The 27,961-nt window shown below is 48.0% G+C and overlaps 1 protein-coding gene and 2 long non-coding RNA genes across 3 annotated transcripts; all 3 read right to left on the bottom strand.

Annotated features, from left to right (window-relative positions):
- Nucleotides 1-1,752: 1,752 nt before the first annotated feature.
- On the bottom strand, nt 1,753-18,630 carry MEDAG (mesenteric estrogen dependent adipogenesis). The gene is made up of 5 exons (XM_045470205.1): nt 18,176-18,630; nt 8,770-8,879; nt 5,972-6,084; nt 5,033-5,318; nt 1,753-2,944 (listed from the first exon to the last, which is right to left on the bottom strand). Exons 1-5 carry the CDS (start codon nt 18,466-18,468, stop codon nt 2,820-2,822), a joined length of 927 nt encoding a protein of 308 aa, XP_045326161.1. The 5' UTR covers nt 18,469-18,630; the 3' UTR covers nt 1,753-2,819.
- Nucleotides 5,487-5,957, bottom strand: LOC123593823. Its single transcript, XR_006710560.1, has 2 exons — nt 5,790-5,957; nt 5,487-5,554 (listed from the first exon to the last, which is right to left on the bottom strand). It is a non-coding gene; the product is annotated as an uncharacterized LOC123593823 (long non-coding RNA).
- LOC123593793 lies at nt 9,437-17,565 on the bottom strand. The gene is made up of 2 exons (XR_006710536.1): nt 14,570-17,565; nt 9,437-13,926 (listed from the first exon to the last, which is right to left on the bottom strand). It is a non-coding gene; the product is annotated as an uncharacterized LOC123593793 (long non-coding RNA).
- Nucleotides 18,631-27,961: the final 9,331 nt, after the last annotated feature.

Genomic DNA, 27,961 nt, shown 5'->3' with positions numbered 1-27,961 from the left:
AAATCTGTTATACCAGCATTTACCCATCCAAATGAATGTTCTCTTCTTCAAAGTGATAATTCATTCTAATGACACTGCCATTGCTTAAAGCATTTTTGAAATTCTTTAGAAACCCCCTTCAGAACTAGATGCAATATTCTTTTGAATTTCTTAAATAGGGGCATAACTTGGCTCTTTGAAGATAGATTGGGATTTGAAACAGTAAAAAGACATCCACATTTGAGCTGATAATTAAGGTAGGCAATCAAGTTGGGCAATATTATCCTTTAGCCAAAAATCAACTATAACCGTGAGGTAATGAGAAAAAAAACCTCCCTCCTTCTGTAGATAATGTCTGGATTTGCATTCTTGTTGGAATAAATTAATAGCCTCCAAGGTGACTCTTGTTCTGAGAGCTTCAACAAATCAATCACTTGGATAAATCAATCCTCACATATTTATTTTAAAACTCGATTTTACAGTTTTATGTCATTAGTTTCACTCCGGAAACTGGATTCTAAGTGTTTTAGACATTCCCTTTTTTGAACGTCTCTCATAGCCCTCATTTTATTCTTCTTCTTAGTTTGCACACCTGTCTTTTTAAAAAATTTTTTGTTTTTTTAATTTTATTTTTGAGAGAGAGTGAGGGAGGGAGGGGCAGAGAGAGGGAGACACAGAATCCGAAGCAGGCTGCAGGCTCTGAGCTGTCAGCACAGAGCCTGATGAGGGGCGCTAACCCATGAACTGTGAGATCATGACCTGAGCCGAAGTCGGACGTTTAATCCACTGAGCCACCCAAGCGCCCCACACACCTGTCTTCGTTTATAAGACTGGGTGCTCCTTGAAAGCAAGGGCTGCACTTTATATACCAGCACCCACCTCAGTGCTGGCAGACCGCTGGCACCACCGCAGAGTAGGCACTCGATCATATGTGTTGCATGCGTGAACTGAATGAATGGATGACTGAATGAATGGATGAATTGCTTAGATCGTTGTTGTCCTATAGACTAGGATCGATCTTTAACTGTTAAAATATCTGAATAAGGCTGCATTGATACCCAGATTGAAGCCTCTTTTGCCCAGAAAGATCTGTTCCAATACACTTTTCACCAATTTAAAGGCTGCCCGACGTTACTTCGTTGTGACATTTGCTAATAAATACATTAGCACAGTGTATATCCCCTTAGAAGCAGTTCAGGAAACTTTGCTGAGTGAATAAGGACCGAGTGAATGCATCCAATAAAAACCGCTTTTAATTCAATGAAAACACTGTTTTTAATTATAAAAGAAACCTTCCAGATTTCTAGTCCATTCCTGGAGTGATTACTGATGGTTTTTCTCAATTCAGCTACTTAAAAAAAAAAAAAAATCTTTGTCAATTTTTGTGAATTAGAGTTTCTATTTCCTTTGGGAAACATTTAATATTTGATATCTGCCTAAGGTTTGTTTGCACTGACACTTGTTTCACTGTGAACACTCTTCATCTTGTACTGAGTTGAATAACAAATGTTTAGCCTCTTCTGTTATTAAGGAACATTTTTTTCTTTTCTGGAAGATTGGTTATCAAATTGTTTCTATTCTCCAAATACTTCATAGACCTGTTCCTCAAAAAGCTCTTCTTGAGAAAGTAGCTGTGAAAACCACAATTCTTATTGTAATTTGGTAAGTTACAAGGCAAATCTACCACCTGCAAAGCATGATGGAAATATCGCACACACACACACACACACACACACACACGCACACACGGTCACAAATTTAATCAATTCCATGTTGAATGCTAAGAAAAGTTTTAATTGCACAGAGTACCCAACATATCAAATATAAATGAAGGGACAATCAGGAGCGCTATCAAAATGTATAATACAGGAAGTTGTTTAAAAAGAATAGAAAAATTATACTAAGGACCCATAAATCTTCCTCTTTATAAGCATATGTAGCGATTCCTTCAATGCAGGTTTTATATGTAAATAGGAATTGTTTTTCTTTTTGAAGAACTCCATTGTAGCTAGGAGATGAAAAATGTACAGATGTAACAATGTATTATGGTAATGTTATAGCTTCCTTCTTTTTTGCTTTTAGTGTTAGGATTGCTAAAAGCTTATTTAAAACACCCAACTGACATAACCCGCTTTCACCAGAGGACACTGCCAAGTACGTTATCCTTCCCCCGTCACTATTTGGTTCTGCGTTATCCGGCCTCTTTCTACACAGGTCATTTTGATGAGAGAGAGAGGCCAAGGGAGCTCAAGTTTCAGGCAGCGGGTGGCAGGTCACCGTCCTCTCAACCTGGCCAATCCTCCAGTGACCCCTCCCCACAATGTTTCTCCTAAGGATGGGAAACATACTTGTCTTCCAGTGAAAGGTGTCCTAGGCTTTTTGTCCAGCCACGTTTGCAAGAAAATAGCACTGCTAACCATCCACTTGCTGGGGTTGGGTTCAGACGAGGAGGAGATCCCGAGCAGAGGACCGCTGATTTATGCAGTATCCACAGTCAACGCCCAAGTCAGACTGGCCCCTCAAAGGCTGCCTGGGGAGCTCCCAGGATGCTGGGGTTCTAAGCAAAGCATTCAGGGTGCTCCCTCTGCCTCTTTGGAGAAGTGTTCAAAGGGGAAGATACCCCTCTGGGCCACTGGGCCAAAGCCCGCCCTTCCTGGAGTCAGCTGCATCGGGCCGGCCAGGGCATCCCCAGGGAAACAGAAGACAGGAGCCTCCCGGGGGGGAACAGGGACGGACAAGCAGGGGGAAGTGCCCGCCTCCCACCACCTCTTGCCTCCCCCCAGCCTTCTGTCTTGGCACAGGCCTGGCAGGTAGTAGGGACCACAAAGTGTTCAATCCAATCAGATAAATTGATTGGGTGTCTCTTCTGATTCCAGAACACTTGGAAATGGCAATTCTGCCAAAAGAACCTCCGTCAGAGATGATCTGGGTGACAGACTGCAGTTGAAAACGTCATCTATTGAACCTGAGAAAAGTAACAAGGCACGTTATTATCGTCACTGGAAAAACAAAGCCAAAAACCCAACAGTGCCTTAAAACTCATACAACATACAATGTAACCATTTCAATAATTAGTAGAGAACCTTGATTTCCTCAGAAGAACTCAAAAACCCAAGCAGCTTTTTATGGTTGTTTGTCTACCAGTAGGATATGGATCATTTGCTTTTCCAAGGGCCGGAGTAGATGTGCAGAGTTTTCCCACTTGTGACAAAAGGCCCCCAGTTGGCGGGCGAATAGATGCCTAGGACAAAGGTCAGTTTTTGCAAAGGCGAGAAGGGGATGGCACTAGGTTGATTCACCAGGGCAGAGCCAGTAGAGGCCAGGCTGGCCTGCCTGCAGGGGGTTGCAGGCAGCTGATGCATCTCTGGCTGTGTGACCTGCAACCTGCGGTGCATAATGATGGCTCAGGCCTCAGGCGGGGCTCCAAGAGTCCCTCCCCACAGCTCTGTCCTGGAAGTGGCCCCAGCTTGACTCCTAGTCAACTTGCAAGGAGGCACTGGCCAACTTCACAAGCCCCTTGGTGTCCCCTGGATGGCAATGGTCATCCCAGGCAGCCGCACTCACGGGCGCCAAGGCCAGTGGGTGGGGCTGGAGAGATGTCACAGGAGGGACCAGGCACCTGGGACTGCAGCCACCACCGGGCAAGTTAATCCTTCCCCCCAAGAATCCGTGTATGATCCCCCACAGGGCTGCAATGGAGCGAAGCACAAAGTGATTTTGTAAGGAACACCCAGATAGAGAAAGCTAAAGCAATGTGGAGGGAGGGAGGGAGGGAGTTAGGGGGGAGAAAGAGAGGGAAAGAGAGAAAGGTGGGGGAGGAGAAAGGGAGGAGGAAGAGGGAGAGAGAGATCAGGGCAGGGGGAAGCAAGGAAAGAGGAAGGAGGAGGAGGAGAGTGAGAGAGAGAGAGAACACGCGCGCGTGCACACACACACGCACAAACACATGCACACACGGGAGGGGAGGGGCTATCTCCAAGACAAGAAATCCTCAGGAGTAAGCATTTTTGCTATAAACATCGGAAGAAAGCAACCCTCGTTAAACATAATTGAGACTCTTGTTTTTTTATATCTGAGTATTTTTTAAACTGCAGGTTCATAGAGATTGGTGTTTTTTCGTGTGTTTGTGTTCGGGTTCTTTCTTCTTGCAATTAGCAGCAAGAGTCCTGGTTCGAGGAAGTTGCCTCCGGGCCCAGACTCACGTGGGACAGGAGAATGGGCTCAGCGGAAGACAAACCCAGACGAGACTGGACAGATGTCCTCTGCCTGAGCCACAACCAGACTGAAAAGTCGCACCAGCTCCTGAGGGGGAAGCACCGGATACTAGGATCTAGAGTAAAATCTGGTAGGCGAAGCCTTCTCCAAAGCTATTCTTTCGTGGTCTTACAAACCCTTTCAAAAGTTTTTAAAGACACATATCGCCCATGGTTAGTCTTCCCCCAACTGCTCCTGGTTGTTAACATTCTGTTTCCTTGAATATGCACATCAGGAAAGCATCACTCTTTCATAACATTTAAATTGTTGTTAATATTTAAATGAGCAGTAAGATGGACTTACATGAACAATGTATTTAAAAATTGTATTCTGGGCATGATGCACACTGTAACTGCTACGTCAGAAAACGTTAAGGAGCCTAAAAAGAAGGACCACCGCATTTTTTTCTTGGTAGTAAACATTTCTCACTTCTTACTTTCTGAAGTCCGTGATGTTATATTTCCCTTTTATCAAGAGGCTTTTCTCTTTCTTCCTTTTTTTAAATGTTTATTTATCTTTTGAGAGAAAGAGGGACAGAGACAATGCACAAGGGAGAAGGGGCAGAGAGGGAGACACAGAATTCAAAGCAGGCTCCAGGCTCCGAGCTGTCAGCACAGAGCCCAACGCGGGGCTCGAACCCACGAACCAGGAGATCATGACCTGAGCCGAAGTCCGACTATTAACCGACTCAGCTGCCCAAGAGCCCCGAGGCCTTTTTTTTTTTCAACTAATTGTCCACTCCCATGATATTATTCTACCCTCTTATTTACCTTCCTCAGGTACTTGAGAATTTGTAACATACCTCTGGAAGTTACACTGAATTTTCGGTCAGAGAAACTGCTCCTTCGGATTAAAGGTTCACTCATTTTTTCCAGAAATAATTTAATTGTCTCCTTCTTTTCTGGACTTGTGCTTGACAAATTCAGAACTTTTCCTTCTACCTTTACAGTAGAATTGCTGAGCCCAAACCAATAGAAGAAATCAAATAATGCATCAGCTTTGAATTCATACGCAAAGCTCAAATGTTCTCCATTAACCACCTTATTTCCTGGAGGGAAAAAATTTTGTACCGCCTCTTGAAAATCAAACTGAAAGAGAGAGAGAAGCGTTTAATTAATGTCATGGCTATAATGTTATATTACAGAACCGTATATTACTATAGAATTCTATTATTGAACTAACGACTGCCAAAATATCACCTATTTTCTTTCCTTTTCATTCTGACATATTTTTCAACGGTTGACTTTTGTCTTTTGAAACAGACCTTCGCACTTATACCTTATCCATCGGAAGCCCTTGAACTGCTTGGTCACATTGACCTTTACTGTTACCCCGTTTCTAATTTTTTTTTTTTCAACGTTTATTTATTTTTGGGACAGAGAGAGACAGAGCATGAACGGGGGAGGGGCAGAGAGAGGGGGAAACACAGAATCGGAAACAGGCTCCAGGCTCTGAGCCATCAGCCCAGAGCCTGACGCGGGGCTCGAACTCACGGACTGTGAGATCGTGACCTGGCTGAAGTCGGACGCTCAACCGACTGCGCCACCCAGGCGCCCCACTGTTACCCCGTTTCTAATCGGTTGCTCGAAACCAAGCTCATTTTATTGGTAGTGATAATGAAACCACAGAAAACGTATGGGTCTGGTTATAACCCAGTTCTAGGGACTCAGCCTCGCATGAAATGCCACCGACCCCTCTCTATGTGGTTAGCAGCCCTGGAATCCGACTGACGCAAGCTTACCTGAAGCCGGTAGCTTTCCCCGATCACTGAGGAAATGACCATGTCCATTCCATGCTCTATCTGTCTTCTTATCTTGGGGTGCCTTGTGTTCACGAGAAACGCGTACGTTCTTTCTAGGAATTAGGAGGCACGATTCAGATTGAGGTGCGCACGTGCGACATCAACATACTTCTCAGCATTTGATAAAGCAGCGACTCCCACCTTATTTGGAGACTTTGTTCATTTATAGCCTCCTCTGCAGCTCCCTCAGACCCTCACTGTAAGGCCTAACCAGATTTCTAGAAATGTTATTCCTGAGAACCTTGGGGATGCAAAGGAAGCTCTGGGCAACTGTAAAAGCCAGTTAGAAAAATCAGCTCCAAGTCTACTCTGTCACTCTTGTCTCAAAAAAATAAAAAATACAAAAAATAAGTCCCCTTCCCCGATTATCGCAGATGAGAACTGACTCCCACTGTGTGCGTCCGGCATGGAGAGCTCACGTCACTAGGAAGAAAATCCCTCCCACTGTTTAAATGATACGATGTCTCTGCCCCCGGCAGGTGTATCCTTGGTGGCGTGGTGCTGGTTTGTTTTGGGGTTGTTTCTTTCTTTCTTTCTTTTTTAATTCCTTATGTCCACTTCTGCCCAATCCTACACACTCTAAGCAGAGAAAGTTGTTTCTTCATTAGGAAATTTGAAATATTATGAACCAACGATCTCGTAACTTTTCCAGTCCCCAGAATCAAGCTCCTTGGCCTTAACAGTCAAGTGTTGTTTTCTAGACAGACACGTTACATGGATTCCCACTCTCTGTTAAAGGCCACGGACCAGCCATTATGTGGGTTTGAGAACTGAGTATTTTGCATTGGCTTTGGGACTCAAACCTACGGTCCCTCAATAATTAGTCTTACATCCCTCAGGAATATCATTTGAGCTAACTTTTGCACTAACTTTGTTCATCTTATTATTATTTTTTTTTTTACCCCTGTTTCCTTTCTCCCAAATTGCCATCTTGGGGGGCACTTTATTTTATTATTTTTTTTTTATAATATATGAAATTTATTGTCAAATTGGTTTCCATACAACACCCAGTGCTCATCCCAAAAGGTGGGGGGGCACTTTAAATACAAATGACCTTATACCTCTTTGAGACAAGAGATAAAGAAAGCAAGCAAGCTATTTGAGACCTTGAACTAACTTTCACACAAACCAAACTAAGATCTTTAGGTTCGTTAGATGCTAAGGGCTACCGCACTCCACAGTCGTGCTGGCTGGGCAGGTTGCGCACTGCACCACTCTAGAGGGTGCCATTCACATTCATAGACATTGTCTGTTTGTACAGTTATTATGACAAACTTCTGGAAAGGATTAGTAAATGATGTTGAGTTACTGGTGGCTTTTTCTAGTTTGCACAAAAGTGCAGCTTAGCACCAAGGTTAGACGTGTTACCTTACTTACAACTTTCATAATTTAAACTTGACCATCTCAAGCTTCTGTATCACAGAAGCTCTTTTTTTCATGGCTTTCCTTACAATCGCACAGCACTGGGTTTCTGTACCTCCTTCCAGGATAGTTGTCACACAACCGTATACCTTTTACAGGCCACCCACAAATCCACAAACATTTCCTGCACCATTCCCTGCTCCTTTCATTAAAATGTAAAAATGGAGAGCTCTCTTATTCTTTCTTAAGATTCCTCCTGAGAGATCGACGCAGGAGGTGTACTTGATATGTCTGTGAATTACATTCCCGGAGAACTCTCCAGCTTTCTGGTCATCATCAAGCCAAATAACATCAGGGGCTCAGATGCTCTAACAAGAGCTACTTGCTACCTTGTGTTCCGTTCCCAGCCCCTCCTGCCGAGAGAGCATTGTGGCTGAATTGTCAAGCGAGCGGAGAATCTGAATGATTCTGAAGGAAATGAACAGAGCAGCAGCTCCACGAATCTGAATGAGAATGAATGTTTGAGAGAGTCTATTTGGAATTTGCAGATCACTTCTTATTACTTTGGGCTCATTTTAAGAACGCTATTGAGAAGTAGGATTAAGAAATTCTGCCTCTATCACCGAGCATTATGCCCATGGCTTTCCCCACAGAACACTGTGCAGGAAGCAGGGAAGATGGAGATATTTTCCTATCGGAACGGGAAGTTAATGGAGTCGTTATCAGTAAATCTGATTTCTTGGAAGAAACGGTAAAGAGATATCCCTCCAGTCGAGATTTGAAGGCCACAGCACGAAACATAAAAGCCTCTACAACAGCTCTTTATCTTAGTTTTCTTATCTGTTAAGTGGGTATAAGCACCTCATAGGTAGGATGACTATACATCCTAGTCCCCCTGGGTTAGTGCTGGTTTATACCTTAGTCCCAGCATAATTATTAACAGGACCTACTTTCATGCTCAAAAACGTTCCCGTTTGCATGAAAGTCGTATGGGGCTGTTGCGTCCATCACGGACATGAGCCTATGCCTCACACACGTGAGCGTCTGGAATGTGGCAGACAGTATTATATATCATCAGCAGCGTTCCAGTCATTTTGGCAACCCTCGTAGACTCAGAACCTGATAGCACTTCCTGCCTAGACAGGAAGTACAAGACAAAAGCCCAGAGACAGATGGCTTCTGCCCTAGGATCATGTAGAGGTTCTGCAGGCTGGTGCTGTGCTTCAGATGGTCTAACGCCCCAGGCTCCTTGCCCCCAGCGTTGTCACAAGCTGACATCTACCCTGCCTACTCCGTGCACAATTTGTACCTCATTAGCATGCCACAGTCCACAGCCCCAGGAAGCAGCATCAAACCCAAAATATTTATATACCTACCTTTTGAGGTGTCTTTTTTGGTCTGTACATTAACAAAGAACAGCATTGGCTTGCTCAATATAGTTTCCCTGTAGTCTTTATAATCGCAGTAGTTGGTCAGTTCCACATACCTACGAAAAAAGCAGAGATAATTGCGAACGTAATATACCCTTCCATCTAGGTCAGGAAGGGGATGTTCTGGACGGGCGCCTGCCACATCCACAGAACTTGTGAGGGAAATAGCCTAACGTGTGCCCTCTGGAGGCAGTCATCTTTTGTACAATATAAATAAATCTCCTCCCTCGTCAGCTGAGACATCAGGACACAACCTGAGGGCGGCCCTGGTCTTTGGCGTAGCCTGGCACCAATCCTGGGCTCTCAGAGGCAGCCTTCGCTACGTGATGGCCAACACCATCTATCTTTTGGGCTCTTAAGAGTTCACTGGAAGCTAGAAGTGCTCTGTCTCTCCGGATTGAGAATGAATTGCACCCAATTAGTGGGATAAGCTAGGGTGGGTCTGAAATTTCCCTCTTCTCCTCCTCCTGTCTTGCCTTCTCTGATCCCTAGATCCCAGCCCCCCTATAGATTATGCAATCAACCAAGAGTCCTATGAACTAATTCATGTGTCCCCGATCCTGAGCTTTGTGCAATGAAGAAAAAAAAAAAATATATACCACCGTCCCTCTTCAACACAGAACTGGTTCCCCATTGACCGGCCCAGCTGTGTGCACGTGCATGGAATGAATGGCCGCCCTGGCTGACAGCACAGGCCGATTTTGCTATGCTGTGATGTGTTTGCTTCCTACATCTAGTCGCTGGCAGAGACAGCTCGAGTGTTCTTTCTGGCTTGCTGTCCGTCCAGTGCCTGATGTGAAAATCACAGCCTTGGAGAGAGCCCCACTGCAGGGAGCTGTGACCACCCAGCCCTATTAGCCTCCCGCCCCACCCCACTTCCCATAACCCGCTTAGGGGGGCCAGCGCACGAGACCCAGACCTGGGCATGGGTTGGGAACACGTGGGAGAATATCTACCCCCAAGGCAGAAAAACACAGCTTTGGCCTGTCTCCCAGCTTGGTTTCTTAGAAATCTGTATCATTCTCTCTTTTCTGGGGATTGTCAGACCTGATTTCGAGAGCTTTTAAAACCTGACCCCTGATGGAGTCTCTAAAATGCTTCCTGCCTTGTATTTCATCAGGCTTTTAATGTAGTCTCTGCTTCCCACTCCAGGGACACTGGGTGGTCAGGGGGCTTGTCCAGGGGTGGGGAAGGGGCAACAGGGCTGGTGTATTCCGGGGAAGGGAAGCGGGGACAGGTGTTGACATTCAGGGGTGGGGTGGGGAGGGCAGGAGTAGGGGAGAAGGGGTGGGGGGCCGGGGGGAATAACAAGGGAACAGACTGCGGAAGATAATGCAGCCCAGGGACTTTGCATGGTTCTTCTGTCATCCCTCTCCTGCCCTTATCCTCACCTGAGCAGCACAGTGCCCAGCGAGAATGGGGAAAGGGGAGGCGGGGGACTGACGGGGAGTGGCCCTTGTGTCCCATAATCAGCAAGGAGAGAATGTTCCTGTTCCTTTTTGTCCCAATTGGCCAACTGCCAAAAGGCACTGAAGAAAGGAAGCAGAAGCGAAGGGAGAAAGGGAACCACAATTTGCTGAGTTCATTTGCTCTCATTCATTCATTCAACAGCATTCACTGGGCGCCAACTGGGTGCTGGGCACCAGGCAGGCATCGCACGTGCCTTATCACACCTGAGGGGCTCAGGGCCTGCAAGGTGGGGCTGGGATAGAGGGTGGCAGTACGCGGGTGCCCTCCCAGCCCCTCTGCCATCATCTCTTAACGGTCCAGGACCCGGGACGACCAGACAAGAGTGGCCTGGGAGAGGCTGTGTAAGGTCTGTAGTCGTAGGGGGCGTGGGGAGAGGCGCAGAGGAAGAAGAAAGGAAGAAAACTCTTATCTGTCGTCATGGAAAGGAAAGGACAAGTCCAACTGGAGTCAACATCAACAAGGCAGATGCGTGAAGCTGGGGCAGAGTCGGATGTCACTTGTGACCCACCCAAGGCAGATTTTCATATTCTCCTGCCTTGTTTGCCATGGAGCTAATTTACAGTCACTTAAGCATTTCATATTTTTCTCAAGGTGACTCCTCTGCTCTCTCAATATCCGTGGTCTGAGTGTCGTTCTCTAGGGCGTGAGCACAGCATTTGTGTACAACGCGTCTGGAAAATCTGCCGTCCCGATTACTATTCTGATGTTGCACGTTAACAATGCAACACTCGCCTCTGTGCGAGGCCCATCAACATCCAGTCGAAGGGACCCTCGATTTTATTCCGATGAATCCGCAGCGTATAGGAAAAAGATGAAAATCTCAACCTAGAAATGATCACTGGTTGGGAACATAATCAGTTTTCCCCTGAATTCTCTGGAAGGTTTTTTTGGAATGCGAGGGGACTCAAAGAGCTGTTGTCTGTCATGATCAGAGAAGGGGGACCAGGCAGGGAGTGGTGGGGGCTTCCGGAGAGTGGCATGCTCACTGAGTTTAATGCATAACCTCTACATGTGTCGTCCTTTCTGGAGTCTGAATTTCATAAGATGCCCTGAATAATAAAACTATGCTCAACATAATTTAATTTTCCTTTGATGATTTAGAGGCACTTTTAGGATCTTAACGGGGCTGTAAACATCACCACAGAGCATGTCAGTTATCACTATGCCACAGATGTGTGAAAATGCTGCTATTTATATGAGAGCTCTGTAACAGAATTTACAGACAAGAGATTGTAACAAGATCCCTGCTTAATGAACTCTCTATTTAAACCAGGTCACAAATAAGAAATACCTTCTTAATTCATCATTCCCAGCCTCCCAGGTACGGTACAATTGTTAAACACCTTGAAATTCCAGAGAAATTAATAAATGTGAGCACTCCTTTGGAATTCACTGTTAGAAAATTTGGATATGTAAGCCACTAAAATACAAAAAGATTGAGGACCTGGCTGTGAAGTCTCACAGGTATTTAAGTATCTGGCATTCAATCACTGGCTTTATTTTAAGATGAGCCTTACCAGACTACATTAGGGAATAGTGATTTCATCTTTAATCGTGCATATTTCTGAATTACTAATGCAAATGTTGCTTCTTGTGTTCTGGATGCGTGTTGTATTTGCTGAAATTATTAAGGATGAAAAGCAAATGGTCTAAGATAGCTCTCTTTAAACTCTTATTTCTTCATGGCTTTTACCCTGGCCCCAAAATGCTTCTAGGCTGAAACTTTCTATGCCTGGCTTGAATCCAAAGATTGAAAGGCAGACCAATGTGACGGCCTTTCGAATGCACAGTGATTCGAAATGAGAAGATCGAAGTCATGCCCTAATTGACAGGCAGTGTGAACTCAGCTGCAGAGCCACATCTCACTGTGACCTTGGGTGAGTTACTTAACCCGTCTGAACCTGTGCCCTCATCTATAAAAGGGATATAACAGTATTTCTTTCTGGGCGAGGATTCAATGCAGTGCAAGTGACACTTGGTGTATGCACTTGGGCCCATAATAGATGCTCAACAAACACTGTCAGTATCTTTAATCTGAGCCAACTCTGCTGGCCAGAGGGTGAAGTTCTATAAACTTGTGCCACACAATCAAGGCTGTGTTCATCGGAGTGACCGGGAAAAAGGACAACGCAAGCATCTGAGAAACAAGTGAGCAAGACTTTCTCCTTCTTTGCTCCAATTTCTTTCCTCGGTTTTTCAGTCTGGAAGCTAAAGCTAAAGCTTAATGAAGGCAATGCCAGAAAGATGAGACCAAGAAAGAACACTGTATTTTTGCTCCTAGCAAACCAGGAGTGGCCGAAAGATCACTCCCCTCTGAGCTGCCTACCTTTCTCTGGGGATTCCTTCAGGCGTTACATCATTTCTAGCACAATCTGAAAAGCTGCCCCAAATTTCCCTTGGCTCCAGCAATTGAGTGCTCAAAGGCGAATAAGAACTCAACCCTATGGCTTTTCCATCTGAGGAGGGGTGGGGGGGGGGGGGTGTGCGTGTGTGTCCCTGCATGGGTTCATTTAAAAAAATATGGAGAGTGGAGCACAGAAAAAGAGGAACACATATTGAAAACAGGCCTTGTGTAGAAGTCCCAGAAGTTGCTTATAGCTTTCATAATCCTTTGCTACGACACTAAGCTCAAGCGTTCTGCCCTTGGGAGCAAGCAGGATGGCCCTGCCGTGTTTCCAGTGTTAACTTGACAGCTTTATGTGAGGCCTCAGCCTAAGCTGTCAGACGGCTTCTTCTCTTTCACTTCCTCCCCTCCTTCTGCCCCAACTCTAGGGAAATTAAGCAATGGCTTCAGATTTATCACTCCGCTGTCTGCTGATTCGAATCAAGGATGCACATGTTCATTCATTCACTCATTCCTGATGTTCAGCTCACGCGAAGCGCTGTCATGGCACAGAGAATGACGCATTCGTACATCCATTTATTCGTGCAACAAATACGTACTGAGCACATGCACTTTGCGGCGGGGGCACAAAGAAGCAAAAGGAAATAGTCTGGCTCGCAAGAAGCATCTAGTCTCCTAGGAAGGCATAAGAAAATGCACCACTTCGATATCAAACGATAGACAGGTAAAGCCGTGTTGCTTAAAGCATGACCGCTGGACCATCAGCACCGGCATCACCTACGAGCTAGTAAAACTGCAGAGTCCTGGGCTCCTCCCCAGTTTTGTTCAACCTAAACAACTGTGTTTTAATAAGATCCCCAGGAGGCCTGCAGGTTTATTACAGTTTGAGAAGCGCCGGATCGAAGACATGGTCCCTGCCATCGAGGGGCTCACAAACGAATGTGATGACTCAAACACGCAAATGCCAGAGAAATGCATAGCTCTCTGCCTTCGTGCGTCCAACCTCCACTGGCTTATGCTCTAGGTATTTAAATAACAAAGAGCAAAGCAGGAGGGGTCTGGAGTTAGAACCGTGGACTGAGCTGAGACAGACAAGAGGGACCAGATGTGCCACCACTGGGTGGGCCAGAGCAGCAGGGAGGTGTCCCCAGCAGGAATCACGGGTTAGCCAAGCCTTGGGGACTGTGGGGTGGCTGTGCTCAGGCCTGCAGGCGGGCGTCTGGCAAGGACCAGGTGAGCTGAGAGCAGGAAGCAGCCCGGAGTGTGGCCGGAAGCCCACAGCAAGGCTCCTGAGGAAAGAAGGCAGCAATGGCACGAAGCTTTTGAATCATCAGATCTGGGGTTGATTTCTGTCTCGGCGACCTCAGCAAGGTTATTTTAGCTTCGCTGAGATTAATTTCCTCACCTGTAAACCCTGGCTAACCAAAAGGACCCCCATGAGGCGGCTAACAGATTAAATACTACGTGTGAGGCACTTGGCTTACGGGGCTGCGAGCATTTGTCAAGCGGTCAATATGTCACCATATCCGATGTCACCATATCCGAGACTCAGACATGGGGGCCAAGGCTGAGGACCCACACTGACTGACGGGGGCCGCAATGCTGCAATCGCGTCTATGCCTCCGCCTCCCGTCGGGGTTCCTCCAGGGAGGTGGGCCCAGGGCCAGCAGACAGAGCCCAACGCTTCCCACGGCAGGTGGAGGGGAGACTTGCCCCTGAAAATCTACCTAGGCTCCAGCCCTGACTCCACCCTCACCTCGCCCACCTGTCTCCCCGCTGCCCCCTGCACCCTCTGCCCCTCCCCCCCCACTCCCGGTCGCTGACCTCGAGGTGGGTGTGACTGTCACCATCTAACGGCTGGTCTCATATGGGCGCATATGGTCTCATATGCGTCTCTGCTTTTAGTGGCTTCCTCAAGGCCGCTGGATTTACCTTCTCTTCTAGGCTGATTATCTACAGTGCGTCCTGTCTGATAGAAGTCCAGTTACTTCCTTGTGGATTCGGGAGACCTCTGGGAAAGCTGCTGCTGTGTACAGCAAGCCAGAATTCTTCTGGCTTCCAGGCAGCTGGCTGAGAGCGGAGGCTGACAATGCGACACAGAAGCCCTTGTGCCACGACTCACCAGCACCTTACTTAGGCAGGTTAATCTCTGCGTCCTAATTTCCTCATCTGTAACAAAAGGGAAATACCAACAGAGCTGACTTTGAAGTCTCTTGCGAGGTAACGGCTGTAAAATACTTTGTACCATTCCTGGTACTCAAGTAAACATTAGCGGCCGCCCGTAATTATTGTCATACTTATCTTTATTACCCGAATAGCCTCTTTGATGCTAGGGAATCTCCGAAAAGGAGGCTGGAACTCCAATTTGCACGCCACTACATCTCACTAAGGGGCTGCATCTAATTACAGGAAAAAACGTGTGTGCATGTGTGTGTGTGTGTGTGTGTGTGCATGCGAGTTAATGGTTACTTTCACCTGGAATCCTGAGCAGGTTGTGTGTATAATACGGCTGCAAATTCTGAGCTTGAAAGAAAAAAATAACAGGAAAGAGCTTGCCATGAATCTCCCAAAATTAGGACAAATTTTTAAAGAAGGCTCTCAGGAGTTCTGCAGCCCTGGTGGCCATCCCTCAACCTCCCTCCCACCCTGAGTTCCCTTCGGCTTATTTAGTAGGCATAGATTTGGAAAAACGTTCAAGTATCAAAAAACACACCCCAGTAAGTTGGGCCACCAAATCATCCTCCTGTCTGAATGAGTGACTCATATGAATGTCAGGGTCAGTAGCCCTAAGCGTTTTCGTAAAAGACACAGCACACGTTTCCGAGGCCTCAACAAGGAAATCCTGCTTACGCTGTAAGCCGACCCACACCAAAAATAGTTGTTGAATGACAAAAATAACTGAATTCATTGATAGAGCAAGGATCCTTAACTTGGATCCAAGTAGCTCATAAATTACCTGGATGGTCAGCAACGTTAGTGTATATATACACATCTGGGGAGATGGTCTACACAAATTCTCGAAAACCCAATAGTCTGAAATGATTCATAACCGTCGCTTGGCTTTTTCGTTCCCTGGCCATTTTGGGGGCTCTTCTTGGTTGGGGGCCATCCTGCATCTGAGGGAGGAATATGGTGGCCGCAGGAAAGATGAAAAAGTTGTTGGATTCCATCAACTCTAGGTCCTACTGGTCATGAAAAGGAGGAAGTATGTGCTGGGGTACAAGCCTACTGTGAAGATGGCTGACAAAGCAAAGTCAGACCGGTCATCCTTGCCAGCAACTCGAGGAAGTCTGACATAGAGCCCTGTACCACACTGGCCAAGGCTGCTGTCCAACACGACAGTGGCAATAATGTTGACTTGGGTATGCCATGCAGATAATAAATAATGCACGCTAGCTATCATTGATCCAGATGAGTCTGTGATCTTCAGAATTGTGCTGTAATGGGCTGTTTAAAAGTAAATCATGCTGTTTGTCTTTAGTAAAATGGGCCAAAGCTTATGGAAGGAAGGAAGGAAGGAAGGAAGGAAGGAAGGAAGGAAGGAAGAGAAGGGAGAGATGGATGGAGGAAATGAATCACTGCTTTGGAGTGATAAATATTCTGAGAGAGGAAGCTCTATGCTATCCCCAAAACCAAAGACAACCGGGTAAATTTGGCAGATCTGAGGAGACAACTTCAGATGTCTCCATTCGGACTATCTGCCCACGTTGTACTCCATGAAGACAAAACTTCTTACTGCTGCCCACATCTCAGTCTTCCCTCCCTTTCTAGAAGGCTATCTCCATCCAGATCAGGTTCATCCTTCAGGACCGCACACCCGCCTATAAAAGCCTATCTCCCCTGCCATAGTATGTCCCCTGAGAGGAAGACAGATTGTTCATTCTATCACCCAGAGTATTCTCAGATGCTCCTTAGTATTTCCCAGGGTTCAAAGGCCCTCACTCAACTGCTTTGACAATGAGAACCCCGTAGTTGCATCCTGACGGCACTCTGGTCTGTGTCACCTGGCCATTGTTTACTTTGGACTCTATACTCCAGGGGAGCACTGCCCTTTAAGAGTCTTTTGTGTGGGAGGTGCTCAAAGCAAGAGTGCACACTTCAACATCGTTTTAAATTTTGCTGCACTGTTTGCTAAGACTGAGGAAGCTGGCTATGTCAAAATGCTAACCTCTAGCTTCAATTAATTCTGGACATTTTAATTTTTCATACTCTATTCTCAGATACAATGGTTACCTTTTTAAAATAATCTTTACAAATATAATTTCTAACTCAGTTCCTCCCATAGTCCCCTGCATATGGGTGGGAAGTCTCCATTCATCAGAAAGAGAGAATTTTTTTTTTTTTTTTTTTGGTGCAAAAAGAAAGGGTGAAATTCTTGCTGCAGAATGGCTTTTCAGGCATTCAAAGTCCCCACTCTCTTTGTGTGGAAAAGAACATTTTTCCCAGCAGCTTTGAAGCCAGTATTTTAAACATCTCATTTTGTTTGCTTGCCCTTCTTGGCTCGATCCCACTTACAAGGTACCACGGTGCTCCTGTCTTTCCCAATAGCAAAGGCTTTGAATCTTAATAAGTGGCCAGCTTACTCATCTCTGATTCAGACTCTAGACTGCACTGCCTGCTTCCCGATACTCCGTTCCACACCGCGAAGATAAGACACCCCCCCACACACACACACAAGCACAGGGTGACCTCTGGAAGGCATGAAGCCATGTAGAATCAAGCATGACCCTCCCTCCTCCTTTACCCCATGATGATCAAAACCTGCTTCGGACAGACTACAGCCTTCTGGCTGCAAGTTTGCTAAGAAGCGCTTCAGACACTTTGGCCACCACAGTGAGGCATCCCGGGCCCCCTCCAGCAAGTTAGGTTTGGGCCCAGCTCTGCCCCGGGATCCTGGAAGCTCTAGGCATTGCATCGATTTTCCCAGAACCTACCTGCCCACACCACAGCCCACTGGGCCCTCGTTTGGACTTCACAGGGCTTTGTTCCTTTCTCGGCCGCGCTTCAGTATTTCTTGAAAACCGAGGCAGGCCAAAGATGGGAAACTCTGAACTTCTGCACCTTTTCCACTGGGTCTCCTCACCGGCTAAAGCCAGTAAATACACAGATTCGAGCATCCTCTCCCCTCCCCACAAATGCAAAGCCAGGGCCTGAGTCTGTCCCCCGCAAACACCCCTGAAGGGCGTGCCTCCATTTGAGCTCATATGACCCAGTTAAGGAGCCAGAAAGGGAAAAATCACCCTCCAGTTATACGCTCTCCACCCAGCCCTACGCCACGCGCCTGCCCTGATGCCCTCGTGGGCGGCTTCAAGTGGCAGCTGAAAAAAATGTCATCACTAGGGGCGGAAAAGGCGGGGGGGGGGGGGGATGTGCACATGTGCACCTCCAGGTGACGTTAGTAGTGAGGCGATCGCACAAGTGGCACGAAAGAGGGGGAGTCCTGGTGGGGACGGGGTTGGCGGCAAGCCGGGCCGGCCCGGGGCTCCCGGCACCGCAGCGGGGTGGAGGCCTCGGCGGGGACCCGGCGGGGCCACCCACCTCTTGATGTAGCTGCTGAGGCGGTAGGGCTGCCCGTCGAGGCGCACGCGGCCGTCGCCGAAGACGTTGAAGCCCCCGCGCGTCGCCGCCGCCGCCGCCGCCGCCGCGGGCCCCCCGGGGCCGGGCACCACGAGCTGGTCGCCGCGCAGCTGGAAGGCGCCGGGCTGCAGGCGCAGCAGCTGTGCCAGCGGCAGCAGGGCCAGCTCGCAGTCGCACGTCCACAGGCTGCGCAGCTCCCCCGACGAGATGGAGGTCAGGCTCGGCCTGGCCGGCGCGCACGCCACCCCCGCCATGCCGCTGCCCGGCGGTGCCTCCCGCGCCGCCCGGCTCCGGCGTCGGGTGCCGGCCGGCGAGCGGCGCTCTGCGGGCCCGGCGCGGAGAAAGCGGGCCCCGCGCCGCGCCGCGCCGCCCTTTTATCCGCCCCGGGCGCGGCCGCCCGCCCCTCCCAGGCCCCGGGCACGACCCCGGACGCTCCGGGCCGAGCGCGCGTCGGGTTGGAACTTGGCACACGCTCCCGGCCGCGCCTGCTCGCCGCCGGGGGTTACTCATCCCCCTCGGGTCCGCCGCTCCACACCCGCGGCCGGGCCCGCCCCCGCCTGGCCGACACGGCCGGGGGCGGGGTGGCGACAGTCGGCCCGCGGTGCGGGTCGGGCCTCGGGGGAGAGGGGAGCATCCATCCGCCCGCGGGACCCCGCGCCCCTGCGGACGGGTGGGAGGGAGGCGTGGCGCTCTCCTGGCTCTCCCTGGCTCTCCCCGCCTGGGGTCTGGGGATCCGCCGGCCCTCCGCCCTCCGCTCCCAGGTCGGGCCCAGAGTTGGAGTCAGTTACCAATCACTGTCTCCCAGCCTGTTTGCTGCCCTTTTCCCCAGCACATCGTACCCTGCGTCTCCGCTCCTCTCCCTGATTCCTCCCCCTGGACCCCCACCACGTGGAAACTCCACTGATCATCATGTGATGATCACTTTTCCACAAGGCCTTCTTGAGTCCGCCTTGGAGTTCATCGCTTTGCTTCGGCTTGCCTCTCCTGCACGCGGCCCACAGGCCTCTCGGTGGGCGGGGTAGTGGGGATGGACAGGCCCTAGCAGTCCTGCCTCCTCCCCAGCGTCCGTCCGTGGTAGGCTAAGCTCTCTGAGTCCCGGAATCTATTTATATGTCGAGTCAGTCTATAGATCGTGGAGTGCCAGCTATGCGCTCATTCTGTAGGCATAATGAATGCGCTTGACCTGAAGTATGAAAGGACTCTCTCATTCACTTTAATTAAAGACCTGTTTCCGAAATACCCACTAGGAGCCCGACAATAGGTCAATTCTGAGCAGAAGAGGATGTGGAAGCACCAGCCCTGCCCTTGCCTAGCTGTCCGTGTGGTTACAGAGGGTAGGCAAGCATTTCAACAGCTGCGTTGCACTGAATAAAACGCGCGGCTGAGGGTAAAGCTGGAGTTATGGGGGGTGGGGGGGGGGACAATTCAGCCCCGTTTTGAGGAGCTGGGGAGGCTTCCTGAAGTAGGTAATTTAGAACACTAAACTGGATCTTTTTAAAAGCTGACTAGAACTTAGAGAATATTTTTAGTTTGTCTTTGTGTGCAACCCAGCATGGACCCCTGCGTAGGTTTAATCAAGTCGAACGAAGGGCCTTTCGCTCTCAACATCTCATTGCAATCCCAGAATATAAATGAACGCCATTCACTCCTTTCTCCAGACATGGGTCGTTTTGCCCCAGGATCAATCCCCATTGCTGAGTCTCTCTGAACAAATCTAATTCACCCGATACATTGGCCACCACTGAATCAAGCTTTTGTGGGGAGGAAGGGGGAATCCGCCTGTGAAACAAGCAGCCAGGGGGATTCTTTCACAAAGTGAAGCCTGAGGAACACTGCACAGAGAATAGGTGTGGAGTGGGCTGGTTGTAGGCAATACCCAGAGGCTGGGGTTGTGTTCACAGGGAGGGATGTGGCACCAGGTATATACGCATCGCACCCTACTGGGGCATTCATTCTTGCCCCAAAAGAGATCACGATGAGTGCTATAATAGATGTATTGACTCAGTACTCTGAGGTCAGGGTCAAAGGAGTGGTTGGTTCTACCTGGGAGGCCCCAGGAAGAGTTCTCAGAAGAGGTGATGAGTGGGCTGGACTTTGAATAGGAGCTCCCAGGTGCAGAAGCACCATGGATGAGAAGTTGGGAGAGAAGATGCTGGAATAACTCATGCAAAGAGAGAAAGTATGGTCTATTGGGGGAAGAATGGGAATTCTGTATGGCTAAAACAGACAAGGCCTGTTTAGGGTGAGAGGGGTGAGTTTTATAAGAGATGAGGCCAGAAAGAGAAGTTGGAGCCAAATTATGATGAGCTCTCTGAATCGTCGGAGAATTTAGATTCTTGAGGCAATGGGATGCCTTTGAATGTTTTGAAGGAAGGAAGTGATATAATTATGTCTGAGCTTGGATAGACACCTTTGGTTATGGTCACGTAGAAGACGTTTCAAAACTGGGAGATTGAAGGCAAAGAGACTAGAAAGGAGACCGATGTAACAATCCAGGTAAGATACAATGAGAGTCTTCTGCTAGTTCACACAGCAGCTGTGGGAATGGAAATGACAGGATGAATTTGGGGCATTTTTGAACCAGCATTCGGCAGGATTTTATGAGCAAATAAATGGAAGCGGGAAGAGAAAGACAAAAGGAGTAGAGAGAGACATTCAGACTCTCACTGGGGTACCTACACAGATGGTGTAGATTTTGAGCCACTTAAGGAACAGCCAAGTGGAAACGCGCAGGAGGCGGCTAATTAGGTGGGTCTGGAGTTTTGGAGAAAAGACAGGATTAATCATTGAAATGTGAAAGTGGCTAGCTCAAAGACCGTGGTAAAAACCAAAAGAAATGTATGGGAGCATCTAGCTGATCAGCGGTCGGGTGGGAATTTGAGCGTAAGCCTGTAGTTTGCTTCCACCATGTTTCTTGAGCACTGCTGTATTCTAGGACCGCTGGTTCGCTGAAGATTAAGAGGTGAATAGACCATGAAAAGGAGTAAAGGAAAACCGCATTCAAAACGGGGTCAGAAAGCCTGGAAGGGTGGGGGTGCTGTCATACAGGCACCCCTCATCCCACTCATTACTTTACATTCCCTACCAGGAACATGCTTACTTTCCATACCCTGGCAGGAGGAAGGAAGATTTTCTCCTCGCCCAGCAACAAACCCAGCCAATGAGAAGCTTCCAAAGTCAGCCAATGAGAAGCTGCCACAACTCAACCAATGAGAAGCCACCACAACCCCAAACTCTTACGCTCCTCCAATGAACTTTCATTCAAAACCACCCCTCCCAACTTCCTCCTTTCCTCTGTAGACACAAGTCTCTCTCCTTTGCTGTCTGTGCTTGCCCGCGGTTTGCCACCGTTGGCATTTCCCTAGTTGCAATTCCTCTGCTCTTCCAGAATAAACGCATTTGCTGCTTGATAACCTTGGAGGCTTAATTGTTAAGGTTTACAAGAGGCTGGTCCTGTCCTCAAGTAACGGGGAAGAAGGCAGGGATCAGCACAGCCAGTCTTCGGGCATCGCGTCCAGACTTATTGATGAAGTCTAGCTATATTTTGCTTATAGCAGGCCTCTGATCTCCTCAGCAACGGCAACAGCAACAGCTACAAATGTTGCTTTCCCAGTTAGGAAGGTCAACAGGGGCAGGTCCACTGCAGAGGCTCACCCAGCCCCGCTAGACTGAGCTCAACACTGTTGATCACCCTTAAACCTACACTATGGATGATTTGACTTCGTTGAGGGATACAGTGTAGCATAAAAGATTTATGTCAAGTTATATGTAATTGGTTAAGATGGGTATAGCAATCTCTCCCACCAAAATCTGTTTCCTTTGCAGTAAAATATCAACATTTGTTGTCTGAATAGGATTAAAGGAAATTTTTCTTTGCTTCTCCAGAGTTCTCTGATTTACAATTTTTCTACATTTTCCAAATGGGTGTATATTGTTTTGCACAGAAAAATGGTGCTAAGCACAATAAAAGCATGCTAAAAAGATGCTTTCCTACTGTGCTATCGAGAGGTTTCATTTGATGCATTTTCAGTAACACACCTGCATTTTTTATGGATAATTTATGCACTACCAAAATGCCAGAGAACGGTATGAAAAAAGTGAACTGAAAAAAAGGAAAAAAAAAAAGTTGTGTTTGTTGTAATGCCAGCCATTGCTAATCAGGGGAGAGCTAGAGAGATCTTCTCCTGGTTAGTGGCTTTTTCATTGCCAAAGAACCAACCAAGCAAACATAATCACCTCAAGAGAAGATATTTCCGGTCTGTTTTATACTGTTGGCTTGTTTACACCGTTGTGTTCATACTGTGGAATTGTTATTCTGCTTTTCTCACTTAACATCGTATGTATGACAAGTATCAAAAATTGTCTCTGTAAGTAGTATCTGAAGCCACTGCATTATTTTCCATCAAGAGGATTCTCCACTGCTGGTGTAGACATGCCTTTACTCAGGACGACTCAAATTGTTGCCGGTTTTTCCTTATTGTAAACAATGCTGCAATGGACATCTTTGTACTTCGCCTTCTTTCTGTATCCAAACCCGCAGACACGGAATTATTGAGACAAGTGATACCACGACGGGTAAGGTTGTTGAAACACACGCCATTGTTTACTAAAAGAACACCGATTTGTTTTTTCGGGAGCAGGGAATTCTCATGGCTTTAAATTTTTTGGTAGTGGGTGTATGGTACCCCCTGGCTATTGACAGTCGTGTGTCTTAGATTTTACCAGTGAAACTAACAGTTTAGCTGCGATGTTACTCTTCAGCTTGAGACACTGTTTATAGCAGAACAATTACCCATTGATGAGTCTGTGGCTGTGTCCACAGTTAGAACTAGGCAAAATAAAGATGGGTGCCCCCACTGGGGTGACTGCTCTTTGGCAACATCACCAGCTTATAGGCTCAGTTCCTCAGTGGAAGTTCAAAGTTAGAGACCTTGATTCAAATTAACCAAACTCACAGCAGACTGAAAACCAAAGTCCCACCACCCCTGCCCCTGTTCTTGAATTTCCTGTCAGCATACAAACATCTGCAGGTTTCTCCCTCTTGATTAAAAAAAAAAACAAACAAATTTTTAACATTTTTACATCCCATTTTTCTTTTTAGCTGCCTTCCCATCTCCCTTCTTATCTCTATCGTCCCTGAAAGAATCATCTAAATTCCTTGCCTGTCATTCACTCTTCAAGACTTTATAAACCCGACTTCTGCCCCATCATGACACTGACCTTACTAAGTCCCCACTGCCTCCACGTGGCCAAATGTAAGACACCTTCTGTTCCATTCTCACTAGATAACACTTGTCCCTGCAATTCCCTATTCCCTTAGTTTGTGAGCAAGGTGCACGGTGTAGCAGAAAGTGCAAAAGCTTTAGTTTAAAACCCAACTCGGACGCTTTCTAGCGCTGTCATCTTGAGCAAATTTCTGAACCTCTCCGACCCTTTGCGTTCTCATCTCTAAAATCAGTTCGGGACTGAGGCAGAATAGCTCCTCGGTTGGGCGCTCGGACTTGGAGCCCCTTATCACCCGGGTCCGAGGGCCAGTCTGTTTTGGGATCTTGAGCACATCACGCCTCCGTGCTCCAGTCTTCCTGTGTATAAACAGCAGGGCTTTGCGAGGATTTAATGAACTATTGCAGAGTACTCCGAGCACAGTGCCTGGCACATAGTAAGCGCTATTTCAGTTTCTGCTTTATGCCTACATCAGGGGACTTCTGCAAGAGTAGAATGACCCCTGGTCCATGGGCCCTTATTAAATCAGTGCCAGCTCCCTATCTTCTCCTGGTCTCCCCCGCCTCCCCCCCCCCCCCCCCAGTCCCAGAGCTATGTCCTTAACTACTTTCCCTTTCCCTGGGTGGCTTTGTTTAAATCCTTGGCTCCCATGACCTCAGATCTCTAGCTCCAGGCCAGGCCTCTTTTCAGATTCTTACACCAACGTGCCCGACAGCCTGCTGACCTCTCCCTGTGATTTTCCACTGGCACTTTTAACTCACCATCTTGCTCTGGCCTCCAGATGTGCCTCCCTTCCCACGTTCCTCATTCCGGGGAGGCATCACCGTCCTTCTCTTCAGAGTTGTGACATCGTCCTAGACTCATCCTCTCGCTTCCTGCCTCCACCCGGGCCCTCCTCCACTGCCCTCCGCCCCAGCCAGCTGGCACATCCAGGCTCAGGGGAACCTTCCTCAGGAACCTGTCGTTCTCTTCCCATCGTCACGGCCGTTGTCCACTTCGCCCTCCCTCGCTTTACCCCCGGACCATTTCAGCAGCCGCCGTCCCAGCCTCAGCCCCCGCAGTCCCTCCTCCTCATGGCCGGTGGATGAATTCTGCCTCCCCTGCCCCCCAAGCACCACAGAAGGTGACCGTGTTTGGAGACAGGACCTTTAAAGAGGTGAGTAAGTTAAAATGGAGGCCATCGGCGTGGGCCCTAATCCAATACGACTGGTGTCCCTATAAGTAGAAGGGGAGACACCAGACATGCTTGCGCAAAAGGACGACCATGTGGGGACGTGGCTAGAAGACAGCCATCTATAAGCCTCGGGAGAAACTTAAACTGCTGACCCCTTGCTTTTGGGCTTCCAGCCTCCGGGGCTGTGAGAAAATACATTTCTATTCAAGCCTCCAGTCTGTGGTGTTTTGTTATGGCAGCCTGAGCAGACCGAGACCCCTCAGATACCCCTTGTCCTCAGATACTTTGCTCCAAGCTTATGGAATACGGCTCATGGTTCCCTAAAGATGCAGACTGACTTCCCTCAAGGCTGTGCACAGGCTGTTTCCACTTCACAGCCCCCTCCCTGCTTCGCAGGCCCTCGGTCGCTCTTGAAGACACAGTTTGGACATCATCCACTCGGAGCTAAGTGACACGCCCTTGCTCCCAGTCCCCAGGACAAATGATATATACGGTGCATGCCCTTATTATGGGCCCTGTGCTATTGATTTACTTGTTTGTCTCTCCCACTAAAACCAAGAGAGGGGAGAAAAACCACACTGTGTCTTGTGTCTTTTTATTCCTAGTGCAATGTGGTCCCGCAGAATATATCCAATTTATTTTTATTGAAGAATGAATAAATGAATGAAAGGCAGCATCGTGTTGTGGTTATATATAAAGTTCTTAGAATGGTACCTGACACATAATACGTACTATTGAGTGTTTGTTAAATAAATGAACAAAAATACCCTGAACATGCTTCAGATCAGTTTTTTTTTTTTTTTTTTTTTGCGATGATATCTGTTGAAGTCTTACGAAAGCTAAAGTAGGAACATATGGGAAAATAAAAGCCCAGATTTGCAGAGAGATTTACCCATGCAAATCAGTTCAAATTCGTCGTTATTGTACCGATGCCTGACAACTTTAGTCATGGTTAAACTAGAATGGAAAATTTTACCTCTTTCCCTCTGTGCTTACCTCATTGGGCCCTGGCCGTGTTATTCTCTGAGTTCACTGCTTCCTGTCCGCCCAAATAAACACTCCCTCTTGGTAGCAGAGTTCGTGTGGAAGCCTACCCAGGCCAGTCCTGCTACATCCTTTGGCACTTTGGTTAAACCTCTTTGCTGGCAGGGCACGGAGGAGAATGTGGGTTAGGATGTTGTAGCCGCTGGAAGCCTCTAGCACATGGAGAGTTTAGTGCAAATGACTGGAGAACCACATAGGAGAACAAAGGAGCAATGCCATTCTACGTCTGGTCGGGTGCTTGCGTGGCCCGGGTGCCTGGGGTGTGAAGATGCTGAAAACCGGTTCCATGTCTCCAAGGACCTCAAATCAAGCCGGCTACAAGTGTTCAGTTACTGTTGGAGAAGGAAAAAGACACAGAGAAGGAAGAAGGGGGACATGAGGGCAGCCAGATATGGGAGGCAGTGTCGGGAGGGAGAGTCTTGCAGCCCAGGAACAGAAGGGTTGGCTAGTCACAGGAGGCAACCAAGGGTATCTCCAGAACTTTGAAAGGGGGTTCCATGCAATTTTAATCTCATCTGAGGGGGCTGACTCTGTAATGGTGGTGGAGACGATTCCCACCTTGGACGGGAGGTTGCATTAGAAGGCCTGAGATAGCCCACCCCACTCTAAAGGCTTCTACTCTAAGGTGAGCAGACGGGGAGGGCCAGGAGATGGACCCAGAGAATTCCATCCATAATACTCTCCAGATCACTGCTCCCTGGAGGAAGCAAATGTGCCAGACCGTTGTTGGGATTTTGCCTCCTCCTGCGTCTGTAACAGCATCAGCCATGACAGTAACCATCGTGACGATGGCTGACAGTCAGTGAGGACTTCTCTGCTCTAAGCGCCTTCAGAGGATTATCTCATTTAATCCTCCCAGCTAGGGACTATTCATACTCATATTCCATATTCATACTTCATGGAAGGAGAAACAGAGGCACATAAAGAACTCCAGCAACACGCCCAAAGGTATACAGGTGGTCCAACAGAGAAGCACTTTTCATAAACCCCATTCTACCTCAGGTGGCTGAGCTCACATCCTGGATGGAAAGGGTCACTCCTCCCATTGGCCTTGACTCCAGAGCAGGGTGGGCAAACTCCCATCCACAGGCCAAGTCCTGCCTGCCACCTGTTTCTGTACAGTTGTGAGTAAGAATATTTTTTTAATAGTTGGCAAAAACCATAAGAAAAGAAATGCTTCATGACACGTACAAATTACATGAGGTTCAAAGTTCAGTGTCTGTAAATGAAGGTTTATTGAACACAGCCACACTCATTTGTTGACATATCACTTCGTGTGTGCTACGGTGGCAGAATTGGACAGTTGCAACCGAGACTGTCTGGCCCTCAAACCTAAAATATTTACCGTCTGGCCCTTTACTGAGAAAAAGTGTCCGTCCCTGCTCTGTGGTCCAGTCTGGCACCTAGACCTCTCCAGAGCTTAGAGTACCCTCCGCCCCCAAGTAAGAGACTCTGGATCACAAGAGAACAAAAGCCATCCCCAAACCCAGACCCTCAATCCCCCTAGGCCCTCTCAAATAATAACAATTAAAACAAGGTACTAGACTTAATGGCCATTGTTCACATTCTCTGGCAAGACGGCGGTGGCTCAGTTCATGCGTTCATTCTCCCGGTCATCCATTCATTCCACGTTGGCTGAGCCCTCTGGCCTTGGTGCTTTCTAGGGTGGGTGAAGGAATGGGAAGTGGACCCACAATCTCACATAGTCCACAGTTTCCTCCAGTCTTAGACCCTGACCTTGACGGTCAGGCACCGACTTTGAACTTGGACAGGCCAGTGTTAAGATCCTGGTTCTCCCACTTCTGAGCTCTGACTGCACACAAGGGACGAAGGCCCCAAACCCTGCAAGAAGGGCGGATATTTTCACCTCCCTCCCATTTCTGTTAGGGGTGGTGGGCAAAGCAGTTGGCACAGGGCGGGGCATCGGCCCAGGCCCAGAGAACTGTATCCACCCTCAGAGTCACCATCAACATTACCCGTGTTTTTGAAGAATCTCATCAGGCCTACCTCCGAGTTGGTAAAGCTGACACAGATTTAGAAAAAGCCACCTCTGACGTGTTCTGTCTTTTTTTTTTTTTTTTACAGATTTCATACCGGGAACCACTGTATTATCTCTAGGCCCCTTGATATTTGTCACGATCTCAAGAGCCAAAATGATTTGAATCAGAAAAAAAAAAAGAGAGAGAGAGAGACTTTTCCTGTCACCAAGATCCTCTGGGATTGTGAGAAAACACAGAGCAGAAATAACCAGGATCTTGGCAATGCTGGGCTGACAGCAGCAGGAAGAGGGGCCGAAATCCTGGTCT

The sequence above is a fragment of the Leopardus geoffroyi genome, chromosome A1, assembly GCF_018350155.1.
Source record: "Leopardus geoffroyi isolate Oge1 chromosome A1, O.geoffroyi_Oge1_pat1.0, whole genome shotgun sequence".
NCBI classification, from domain to species: Eukaryota; Metazoa; Chordata; class Mammalia; order Carnivora; family Felidae; genus Leopardus; species Leopardus geoffroyi.
The sequence above is the reverse complement of the archived record's forward strand: the minus strand, read 5'-3'. Positions and strand labels throughout refer to the sequence as shown.

Bases quoted from the DNA above. Each gene is read 5' to 3' on its own strand.
- MEDAG (XM_045470205.1), bottom strand. From the start codon at position 18,468: ATGGCGGGGGTGGCGTGCGCGCCGGCCAGGCCGAGCCTGACCTCCATC. The intron at 8,880-18,175 runs GTGGGTGGCCCC...CTTTTTTCGTAG, and splicing joins CTCAGCAGCTACATCAAGAG to GTATGTGGAACTGACCAACT. The intron at 2,945-5,032 runs GTATGTTACAAA...TACTTTTCTCAG, and splicing joins ATTCAGTGTAACTTCCAGAG to GTTCAATAGATGACGTTTTC.